We start from the raw sequence: 12,595 nt of genomic DNA, 5'->3' as shown, positions 1-12,595 counted from the left end.
GGAGTAGAGTGGGGAGAGTGGCCTCTCAAATCCTTTCTGGCTATAAATTCCTGATCTTATCGATCTTTTCAGGGCAATCTTAGAAACACGAACAGAGGAGCATTATCTGTGGTCAGTCAGAATGTGTGAGGATACTCAGCACAGAAGCTGGAGTGAGGGGTGGAAGAGTCTGACAAATTGAATCTCAGATTTTCCAGAATCAAAGAAAATTAATCAAAGTAAAACTCTTTATTCATAGGTTAATCAATTAGCATATATTAGCTCATGTTTCATGGCTGAAAATTAATAGAAAATCTATTGAAATTTGAATGTAACCAACAGATGCTCTTGGTCTGGAGGTTCTTTGCCTCCTCAACCATCTGAGGGTCTTTTCCCTTTGTGCAATGTTTATGGGCCTTACACTGCTGACAGAACGGCTGTTACTGTGAGCTACGTTGTTGGAGGCACACTATGATTAGGAATATTCACCACTCCCTGAAAGAAGCAAAAGTTTGTGGCCAAACTTAGGAGAGTGGATATTTATGTGGCTGCCAGTTTTGGAGACTTTTAAAGGAGAAACTCAGTGAGAATGACAAATGCACCATTGTCGTCCCTTGACTATTCTGAGGACTATGAGAGTCTGGGGAGAAACTTCGGTTTCCTGGACGTCTGCTATCAAAAACTAAAGTATGTTTTGTTCGAGCTTTCTGATAACGCTGCTGTCCACAGTGACCAGGCTGGCTGTCCAAGACCAGCATCCTTAGTCCTCAGGATGAGATACAAAGCCTTTCTAGATTACAGGGTCAATGATCTAGCTCTAAACTTCAAAATCTTGAGTCACACCCCCTCATTTCACAAGGCACAGAAATGATCTCTCTGGTGTCACATGGGCAGGATATTTAAGAGGTGAAGTCACAGATACAGAACCAAAATAGCCTTTGAAGGCCGTCTAGCTTGGGGGCAATATTGGTAAAGCACTGTACAAACCTTAAAGAATTAAATGAACACCACCAATTATTTACTATCATTGAATTTATCCCTACCATTTTTCAATGAGAAACCTGAGGCACAGAGAGGTTGGGGAATTTACTCTGGATGATATACCTAAAACATTTCAGAAGAGAGATCATAAATTGGGAGCTGGAAATAACCTTAGAGGACTTGCAGTCTAATACTTTATTTTACAGGTCATACAGGTAAAGTGACTTACCCATTGTCACATAGTTAGTAAGTGTCTGATGTGTAATTCAAACCTAGGTCTTTCTGAATCTCAACTCCAAGGCTGTGTAACATTGTCAGAGCCTTTGGGAACCATAAGATGAGTCATTGGAAGGGGATGCCAGAGAAACAGGGTATAAATTATAAATCAAGGACCCCAGTCCTTTGGTAGTTTTCCCCAGAGACCCACAGGGATTTTTGAGAAAAGAGAATCAACAGTGTTTTGACCTTACCCTCATACTTCTTCATCAGCTAGGGATCCTCCCCAACCTGTTACAGGGATTTATGGGAAAAGTAAAAGTGAGTACTGGTCTGTGCTGACTCCAGTAGAAAAAATGGAGAAGCAGAAGGTAAGGCAGCCTCATTCATAAAGGCAAAGATGAGGAACAGAATGCAGAGGTAGGCCAGGGATGTCAGGGAGCCTTGGACTTAGCATATTAATAAGCCTATCTTAGGGCAAAAAAGAAAACAAGTAATTTCCCTACATTAAAAAAAAATAAATGTGAAAATGGTGCCTGAGGGAGCATATTTTCTCTGGGCCACTAAATGTATTTTCTCCAGAAAATGCAGTAAGAGATGCAGCAGGGGCCTGGCCCTCCAGACAGACCTCCCTTTCTTTGTTGAGTTCCATTTATTCAAGCAGAAAACAGCTTTGCCTTGGTAAAGAAACTGTCTTCTAAACAGTCAGAGAAAGGGGTGACAGAATGTTCTGAAATAGCTTTACAATCTCCACCTCCACCTCCCTGTTCATCAAATTGGCAGAAATCTGAGTCACAAACACTTTGACACAGTATTATTTAGCACTGACCTCTGGGTCTTTTAATTCTGTTTCAAAGGTCAATGATTTACAGTGGAAAGAATGTTAGATTGAAGTCAGAAGATTGGGGTTCAAGTTCCAGCTTTGACCACTCATTTAATTTCTCTAGGCCTCACTTTCCTCATGTGTAACTGACAGGATTTGTGCTAGATTACTTTTAAGCTTTCCAGCCCCAAATATACAGTCCTATGAAAGACAAGGTCTTGGGTTTTTGGCTGAGTTTTTTGGGGTGTGTGTGTGTATGTGTGTGTGTGTGTGTGTGTGTGTGTGTGTATGGGTGTGTGTGTGTGTGTGTTTGCTAGAGGAATTCAGAAACAGGATAAATTCCTGACCTAGGAAGTCTTTACGGAGGAGACACACCTTGAAGGATAGATGCAAGTTTGTGACAAGCCCAAGGTGGTCGTCATCATCATCCACCAACACTTGTGACAAAGACTTTTTTTCTTCTAACATTTTCATTTTCTTCTTTCCCCCATTAGGTAAATGTCACTCGAGAAGATTCCCCAAGTGAAGACCCAATCTTTCTTCGCACTTTAGGGAAAGGAGATTGGTTTGGAGAAAAGGCCCTGCAGGGGTAAGTGGAAATTGCTATTGATTTGTTCATCTGAGAGTAGTAATGAACTCCTTCCTTTGACTGTAAGTGGCCAATAGGCCAGAATCACATATGGTAGCCTCACTCACTTTTCTTGTTTCCAATGGAGTCTCCCATACAAACAGACTTTTGCTGAACATGTGGTGATGTCCATGTTGGTGACCTATGAAGGCCTTCCAGAGACACAGAATGGATAAAACACTGACCCATAATCAACTTAAAGGGGGAGAGAAAAGGGAGAGGACTCCATCTTTATACAAAGCCTGCTATGTGTGAAGCAATTTTAAAAGTCTTGTCTGAATTTGTGATGTCTAAGGTTCCTTCTATCTCTATACCTCCGATTCTATGAAATTCTCACTTTACTGAATGATTTTCTCCTTTTACATCTCAAGCATTGGACTATCTCTAAAGATTCTTTGAAGGTTGGAATAGAATTAAATGGAAAGGAGAAACATTTATTGAATGCCTATTATGTGCCAAACTCTGAAGATAGAGATAGAAAAACAAGATTCTCTGACTCAAGGTACTCACATTCTAAAGGGGAGACAGTATGTACAGGCAGGCTTAGCAGCAAGGGACTTTGGGGAACAATGGCGGGGCAGGTGATCCATGACCATTGACTCTTGGGAAAGAGGTTGTGGGGCTGAGGGATGGGCTGGAATAATGTTCTGGGTTACCTTGGGCATAGTAGTGGTGAGGACTGAGATATGGCAGCATCTAGCCAAGAAGAGATGTCCAGAGCCCAGCAGGAATTGGGCAACAAGTTACATTACCAATGACATCAGTTTATCTTGTTTTATAGAGTATCTGATCTCTCCAATGGTAGTAGGTATGTGCATTTACTTGTATACTGATCCACAACTCTGTTCCAACTGTACTCTTAGGCAGTTTCCTAGGCCATTGAGAGGTTAATAACTTGCCCATGATCACCCAGATGGTGTGTGTCAGAAGCAGAACCTGAAGTCAAGTTTTCCTGACTTTGAGGATGGCCATCCAGGCATTGTGCCAAATTATGGTATGTTGACATCCCCCTGAGACCTCACAGAGTGGTCTTAATGAGGGGCATGGCACACTGGGTAGAGTACCATGCTTGGAGTCAAGAAGACCAAGATTTGAATCTTGTTTAAGTTACTCTCTGTGGGACTCAGGAAAGGTCACAATGGAACTTCTGACTGGTTGGTAGAAATGACTTATATAAACCTCAAAGGAGGACAAGGGAATGTGGTAAGAATGTGGTGCTCTTCACATGCAATGTATTGGCTAGTTCAACACTGCAATCTTTGGGATGATGAGAGATAAATACAGGTGCCCCCTAAAAACAATTATGTAGCAAAATTTGCTTGAAATATTTTAATTAATTATTATTAAGAGGTTGAGTGGACAAGGCCATGTGATTTTATATCGCTGGTTTTTCCATAAAGTATAAGCTTTAGCCCTACTGTCAAGACAGAGAAAAGACCTTTCTGGCAAAAGCATATTGCCCCATTTCCCTATTTGATCCCTTGGAATCACAAAGACATTGAACGTCATAACTGATGCCAAACCCTTCATTTGATACAGCCTGAGGCCCAGGCTATCCAAGTAGTTAATCTGTTAGAGAGTCAGTCCCAGAATTGCCTTGAAGAGGAAACAGACAGCTGGTAAGATTTGAATGTCTAATTCCAGGTGTAAGAGTGTTTATCTGGAAGAATTAACAACAGGGGGTTACTGATCCTCAAAATGGTTCAGAATAGAAACAGGTTTCTATTTCTGCTCAATTTTAAAAGCTGTATCATAAAGCATTGGCCATACACATTCCATAAACAAACACAGCTTGGCAAATTGTCATTTCTCCCTCCAAAATCAGAGGCCATGAGCTCTCTCCTTTCTGAGGTAACAAATAAGAGAACTGTAATAGCACACATTGACCATTTGCTTCCCTCCCTGCGGTTGCATATCTTTCAACTAACTCATTCATAAATGTGCCAGACCCTCTGTAGCTTTGTATGTAAACCTGTGGTATCTTATTTTATCCTATGCATTTCATGTGGCAAAACCAGAAGAAATGTTAGTGAGGATAATTCTCCAACGGAAGGCACCAGCAGAAAGGATCTTGGGCAAGGGGCTCTGTACAGGTGCATCTCCCTTGGCCCACTGCACAACTCTTTGTGCTTTAGAAGCTAGATTTCCAAAAAGGGAATAAAACCAGGAGAGAATTTCCTCTGTATGAGGAAAGCCTAGAGATACTCTCTTTCCAGCAGAGCCAATTAGCTAAGCAATAACATCTCTCTAGTAGAGTCATGGGTCAACATGTCCTGCCCCTTGCTATGATTTAGGATCTTAGGTATGTAGAGTTTGATCTGGAAAGAACCACAGAGTGCTCTCCTCCTAACCCACCTTTCAGCTAATGAAGATACAAAGGTCAATGATGCTGAGAGGATTTTACCATAAATCCAGGTCATTTGAAGCAACAAATTCTCCACTACATCATGTTGCCTTGTTTCTAATGAATTGTTCTGATCACATCACATCACTCCATGACTCCAAAGCCCTATTAGCAAACAGTTTATGAATGATCAAGAGACAGAGAGCAGTGTGAGGTGCAGTGGATGATTTTGATTACATTAAATTAAAAAGGTTTTGTACAAATAAAACAAATGTAGCCAAGATCAGAAGGAAAGAAGACAATTGGGAACAAACTATTTTCATGGAGAATTTATCAGATAAAGATCTCATGTCAAATATATAAAGGACTTTGTCAAATCTATGAGGATATGTCATTCCTCAATTGATAAATGGTGAAAGTATGTGAATGGGTAGTTTTCTGATGAAGAAATCAAAACAACTTATAGGCATATGTAAAAATTCTCTAAATCATCACTGGTTAAAGAAATGAAAATTCAAACAACTTTGCAGTATCATTTTATACTATCAGATTGGCCAAAATGATTGAAGGAGAAAAGAACAAATGTTGAATCGAATGTGGAAAAATTGGGACACTGATTGGCTGTTGGTGGAACTGTGCACTGATCCAGTCATTTTAGAGAATAATCTGAATGATGCCCAAAGAATTATCAAACTGCCTATACCCTTTGATTCAGCAATACCACTACTAGGTCTATTTCCGAAAATGATTGGGGAAAAGGAAAAGAACCGATAATGTTCTAAAATATTTATGGCAGCTCTCTTGGTGATGGTGAAGAACTGGAAATTGCAGGAATGTCTATCAGTTGGGAAATGGTTGAATGAGTTGTAGTATATGATGGTGCCATAAGAAAAGATAAACTTGGTGCTCTCAGAATAACATGGATATGCTTGTATGAAATAATGAAGAGTAAAATGATCTGAACCAAGAGAACATTGTACACGGTAGTAGCAATAATGTTTTAAGAACAATTTTGAGTGACTAAGTCATTTTAACTATCATGTATACTGAAATTAACTACAAAGGACCTTTGAAGAAGACACTACCTGCATCCAGAGAAAGAAAGATAAATAGAAGTATGTATAGAAGGATTTTACATATATACACATATTTGTATCTAATAGTAGCCATCTTTAGGTTCAGGAGGAAGAGGAAAGAAAAGAAAAAAAGAAAATTGTACAATAACTTTATTATAAATTTTAAAGGAATTGCAAGTTATGCATAATAGGTTTGCAGTTTTATGTGAAATTACCTTTTCTTCTATTCTACCATGTTATGGAAATGCTTGTTTTATTTAAGTTTAGAATTTAAAACAAACAGACAAACAAAACCCTTGCCAGGCATGAGGAACCCTCTCCAATATGGTCCTGAGACAACAAACCATTATTAAGTATGTTCTATTAGCATCACCTGCCATGCGGGTGATAAAAATGACAACTGCCCCACCTTCTAGGACATGAAATTCTCTTGTGGGAGTATCACACACCAAGAGAAGTATAAAAAGAAGCAGAGGATGATTAGCTCAAAAGATATTCAGAGAAAGACTGTGAGGACAAAAGATATGGGAGAGGGATCATATCCTTTCAACCAGCAGCTTCCCCCCTTGAATTACACATCACCAAGGCATCATTCCTTTGGCTGCACCTTTCTGTGGTCTCTGTCTTCATCCCCACCCAAAACTACCCTACCCTACCCTACCCTATCCTCTTTCACACAAGACCATGTTTTCTGAAATGATGAAGCAATGAATGGGTGGGAAAAGTTTTAAGTGCTTACTATGTGCAAAGCATTGTGCTAAGTGCTGAGGTTAGAAGTAGAAAAAGTAGGATTTCCTCTGCTCTTAAGGAACTCCGATTGTAATGGAGGGGACAACACATGTGTGAAGCTTCAGTTATAAGTCAGGTGAAGAGGTCTCATGATCCCTAGAGTGTTATGGCAAAGAAAATGTGAAGGCCTTTTCCTTAATGTTATTTCCACTGATAAAAAAAAAAAAGCATGCCATTAATGATGTTGAACCAAGGACTTTGGTGTGGAGAATTTTCTGGATTTTCAGTAGCTACAGCTATAGAACCTACAGGCACCAGGGCCAGGCTGCATTTCCACAGGGGCTGATTTTCAGGGTGGTAGCTGAAGGCACTGAGCTGGAATTGGAGTTATTTGTATTCTCTCTCTCTCTCTCCCTCTCTCTCTCTCTCTCTCTCTCTCTCTCTCTCACACACACACACACACACACACACACACACACACACACACACACACACACACACACACACACCTGGCCATAATTACAATATTGCTATCACAGGGTATAATTTTCTCCTGGCTCTTCTCACTTCACTTTGCATCAGTTCATATAATCCTTAAGGTTTTCCTGAACCCAGCCCCTCAGCATTTTTTATAACATAATAGAATTTCACCGCAATAATATACCACAACTTGTTTAGTCATTCCCAACTAATGTGCATCCCCTCAATTTTCAATTCTTGGCCACCACAAAAAGAAAAAGCATGGCTATTCTCAAGGCTCTTGGGCTCCAGGTCCTCCTGGGACTTTCTCCATTACAATCTTAAGGGAGATGGTGGTGGTGGTGATTTGACTAGCTTGACAATGCAGCCTCCTCTCTCTAATTCAGCGTCTTGTAGTTTCAAGGTTGACTTGTCTGCCCTGCAGTACTTGGTTGGCAGTTGGTGAAAGTGCAGTTTCTCCTTCACAGAAATTTATTCTTTGGATATTGTCTGTAAGGCCATGGTCAGGACTTTTCTGCTCATGCTTAACACATCCCACATTCACCTTTGTTTTCTGACTATAGATGCTAGGCATCATGTGCCTGACATTGGTAGATTATACACACATACTACTCCTTAGAAAGATTCTTAAAATTGTATACACACTTTCCAGATATTGGTAGTTTATATGCTGTCTCAACCATTCCCAGCTTTTGAATTTTCACTTGTTTGGAAGTCCTGGTTTGGAATTTGGGATCACAATACCATAGATTTACAGTTGGAAGGGACCTTCTAGCTCAAGAAGTTTAGGGATTCTTAGCTTTTTTTGTGATATGGACTGGACGTTCTGGAGAAGGCTATGGACCCCTTCTCAGCAGAACATTTTTAAATGCATAGTATTATGAAGGAAAGTAGTTATGTTAAACTGTAGTTGCCAAAACGTTTTTCAATAATCTCACAGAATTCAGGTAAAGGATCCCTCATTTATCTCAATGTCCTCATTTTACAAAGAAGGATACTGAGGCCAAGAAAAATTAAGTAACTTTCCAAGATCAGAGTCAGGATTTGAACTCAGATACTCTGATAGCAAAGCAATGTCTCCAATGTCAGAGCACCTGATTTCAAATCTTGCCTCTCCCCCTTGCTTTCCTTGGGCAAGTCATATAACCTCCTCATGCCTCAGTAGAAATGGGAGTGTTGGATGGGATACCCTGAGGGCCCTTCCTGCTCAATGATCCTGTGGACTGAATGCCTTGACCCTGCTTTGACCTAAGTCTTTGTTTTCTTATCATCTTTTCCTCAAGCATCATTGCTCTAACAAAAGAAAAGGCTTAACTTATCCTCATTTAGATTTATTTCATTTCTGGTTTCTATCTGAAATTTCATATTACCTGCAGCCTCATGGGCCTTTCTGAGAATCTATGCAGTTTGAATTTTACAGTGATTCATCCCTCTTTATTTAGGACTTAATATTTCAAATTATGTTTTTTCCACAAATAAAATGTGTATCTCTCAGGGAAATGGCTTTTGAAAGCCCTTTCAAGATATTCAGGAGTACTTTTATAGCCCAAAATGGGGGTTCAGGTTCATAGCTCCCACTAAGAGCGGCAGAACTGATACTAATTTGTTGCACAGTGAATGCAACTTTGCCTATTATTTTTAGCCTAAGAGAGCCAGGGCTGGTGTTGACTTACACACACCTGGCTTGTATTTTTAGGAAAGTGATGGTTATGGCCATATTATTGTTATGTTTATTGCCAAAGACATTTCCATATATGCTACAAAATAGGGTAGTAGTATTTCCTCCCTGGAAAGAACATAGCTAAGGGGAAATCTAAAAGAGGAAGTGAAAAATTTCAGAGATGAATGGGAGTTTTGAACCCCATTGAGTCCAAACCATCCCTGATCTAGCAAGGAGTCAGGAGGAGCTAGTGGGACCCTGGCTTTGAAGTCAGGAAACATAGATTCAAATCCTGCCTCTGATGTTTGCTGTCTGTAAGCCTTTGGAAAACCACTCAAATTCTCAGGACCTGAGTTAATCATCTGTAAAATGAAGGAGCTGAACTTGTCCTATTTCCATGTCTAAGTACTTATGATCCTTAGACAAGAGATTGCCTAGTCTTGATTAAAGACGTGTAAGGCAACCTTTCTGCTCTGAGACAGTTCCTATGGTAGAAGATGGCATCCACAGTGGGAAGAGTGCTGGCTTTGGGGTCAAAGGACCAGCATTCAAATCCTGGCTCCACCATTTACTTCTTTTATAGACTATATTTCTCTAAGCCTCATTTTCCTTCACAGTAAAATCAGGGGTGAACCAGGAGAACTCTGAGATCCTTTCTAGCTTTGGGGACTCTAATTCTTGGGAGGTTTTCCTCATAGAAAGATAAAACCTCTCTCTCTGTAGCTTCTCCCATTGTTCATGATTATGTCCTCTGGGAACAATGAAAATGATTTTAATCCATCTACTGAGGGCCAGCCCTTCAAATATTTGAAACCCTACCATGTTCTCCCCCTAAAGCTTCTCTACTTTTTCTCCCTGGCCCTGGGTCTGAGTCCGCTAAAAGTAAGGCATTATGAGATCATTGCCCTAGAGCTGGGAGGGACCTGAAAGAGTATCATTTTCAAAAGAAGAAATTGAAGTGCAGACACATTATCTGGATGGTACCTTTGGTTCTGTGCTGCCTAATGTTGTGTAGAACAGGTTCAGAACTAGTAACTTAATGGAATGCTGAGATACAGAATTTGTTTTATCCCATGGACCATCAGGATTGTCTGTTCTATCAACTTCACAGAATACAAAGATGATGGTGGTGACAGCTATTGCCTTAAAAACGTTTTGAATTCATGGGGATTAAGAAAATGTCTTTTTTTTCTATTAGAGATGGGACTTGGGAATGATTATTTAAAAGGCTTCACATTTCCTCAGTGGTTAGGGCAAGCACTGGAATATCGGAGCATTTTTCTTTAAACCGGTTCCCCATCTCCTACAGTCACAAGCATCAGGTCACTTTCCACGGTGAAATTAAGGAAAAGTACAAAAGTGATGGGATTCCACATTCTCATTCACAAAGCTTGTCACTCAGTCCATGTAAAATCCTCCAGGAGCTCCAGGAAAAGGTAAAAAAATAAGGGATGTTTAGAATTCTTGAAAATAAAGATTCTTAAATGTGTCCCAATAAAAACTAATCTTCTTGTTAATAATCTGCTAATAAAAGTTAACCATTTTAGTGTGCTTACTGTCATGCAAAGTGCTTTAAACATATCATTTCAACTGGGAGGCAATAGGGGTATTATTATCATCCAGTTTTACAGATGGGGAAACTGAGGCAGATAACAGTTCAGTTACTTGCCAAGGGTCATGTAGCTGGCAAATGTCTGAAACAGGACTAGAACCCAATCTTTATATTTCCCAAGGGCCTGCCATGTGCCTCAGATACTGAATAGCTATGTGACTTTGGAGCTCAGAATTGTGCCTCATTAATAAGTTGGAGGGTTCCATTAGATAACCCTTCAGGACCCATTTAGCTCTAAGTTTATGACCCTGTAGGATACTAATTATATGACTGAGTCAGTCAAGTAGCATTTATTAAACGCCTAATATCTGTGAGAAATGAAGACAGAGAGGGAGAAGCAGACAGAGACAGAGAAAAGGAAAGAAGGAAGGAAGGGAAGGAGGGAGGAAGGGAGGGAGGGAGGGAGGATACAAAAGTTAAGTGATATATTTAGGATCCCATAATCAATATGTGTCAGATGGGGCCCTTGGCTCAGGTCTTCTTGGCTCTGAGCCTGGCTCTCTGTCCACTATCTTGCTATGTCTCATGAAGTAGATAATACAAGCATTTGTGTGCCAGTTTTATAAATTAGGAAACTGGCACCCAGAGAAGTTCAGTGACTTTCCTTCAGTTATACAACTAGTCAGTGCCAGAGTTGGAACTCCAACCCAGTTTTTTGATTCTAAACCCAATATTGTTGGAGCTAGGTTTTGTTTTATTGTTTTGCTTGTTTTAATTTGTCTACCTCTTTCAAGAAGTGAAAAAGAGTGGTCAACATTTTGCATGAAATGCTTCTTGAGATGGTGCTATTTCCTCAAATGTACAAAGACTCTCATGGCATCCTCCATTCATCCTTTCAGTCAACAAGCAAGCATTTGCCAGTTGCTCATATAGGAGGAAACAGCTATTTATGTGGTGAACATTGATAAGGGTGTCACTCTCATATGATATCAGGAAATAAAACATTTTTGGCAATTCAAAGACAAGTGAATGGTGGTCATTGTGACCGACTGAGAGTACTGAGTACTGAGACAGCAGTCCATCAAGCTGGCGTGTATCTTGATCTTAATCTCCCAGCAACCCACTTCTGGTGATTCATGTTGGAATAAATGATCCTGCCTGAAGAGCCCTTGGAAGCCTTATGAGGAGTTAGTTCTTGACAAAAAAGAAATAAAATAAAAATTTAGGAGCCCAGATGGTCTTTTCACGACCACTGATGATCAAAGATATGGAATTTAGAAGACCAAGGCAGAGTTGAGAAGAGAACAGCTAGTTAGAAAGTGGTGCCGAAGAACAAGATTCAGACTTCCAGACCATGGATTAATCTATAATAATGATGGGCTTTTGGCCAGGAATTCAGTACACCAAACAAAAACTGGTAAAAGTCTTGTGAATCTTATCAAAAGACTTAAAACTGATGAAGAAGGAAGGGGAAGGAAAAGCAAACAAACAGAAAACAACAAATTGACTCTACCCAGCTAGATGCCAAAGTAACAGATATAACATAAAAAAAAAATTTGAGATGCTTAGAAGGAGACAATAGAAATCAGTAAAAGACTTATCTATAAAAATGAACTCCTTCTTGTCTCCTGTATGGCCTTCTAATAATTAATTTGCACCAATCATGTTGCATATGTTACCTGTTACCTTGCATTGGTAGTCATATGTATGTCCTCTCTCCATTGCTAGATAATAAGTTTTTCGAAGCCAGGTCCTGCCACAATCATCAAACTGGAGGAACTTCTCTGTTGGGGCATGAAGGCAACAGCGAGGAACCCTGCAAGGGCACCAGCTCCTCTTCTGCTCTAAGAAAACTTTGAAAAGTAGAACAAATCCAAGCTTTTGGGTCAGGGTTTCTAAACCCATGTTCACACTTCAGAGCCCACTGTTTGGACAAGAAGGAGGATGGGTGCCTTGTTATCTCTGTCATCTAACCCTGTAACCCAGTGGGAGAGATTTTTTTTCCCCAACCCATATGCAATCAGTCAATCAATAATCAATTAATCAATAAAAAATAAATACCTATTATGTGCAAGTACTACACTGAGCACTAAAGATAGAAAGACAATAATAGTCTCAACCTTAAAG

The 12,595-nt window shown here is 39.9% G+C and overlaps 1 protein-coding gene across 2 annotated transcripts in view; it reads left to right on the top strand.

Annotated features, from left to right (window-relative positions):
* Positions 1-12,595, top strand: part of PRKG1 (protein kinase cGMP-dependent 1) — a 1,294,615-nt gene that overhangs the window by 1,040,589 nt on the left and 241,431 nt on the right. For both annotated transcript variants that reach the window (XM_072628923.1, XM_072628924.1), the window contains one exon: positions 2,494-2,588. In XM_072628923.1, the coding sequence (XP_072485024.1) occupies positions 2,494-2,588 (95 nt within the window). The remainder of the gene's footprint in view (positions 1-2,493; positions 2,589-12,595) is intronic.

Source organism: Notamacropus eugenii, chromosome 1 (assembly GCF_028372415.1).
Source record: "Notamacropus eugenii isolate mMacEug1 chromosome 1, mMacEug1.pri_v2, whole genome shotgun sequence".
Lineage (NCBI taxonomy): Eukaryota > Metazoa > Chordata > Mammalia > Diprotodontia > Macropodidae > Notamacropus > Notamacropus eugenii.
This window is presented reverse-complemented; position numbering and strand designations above follow the sequence as displayed.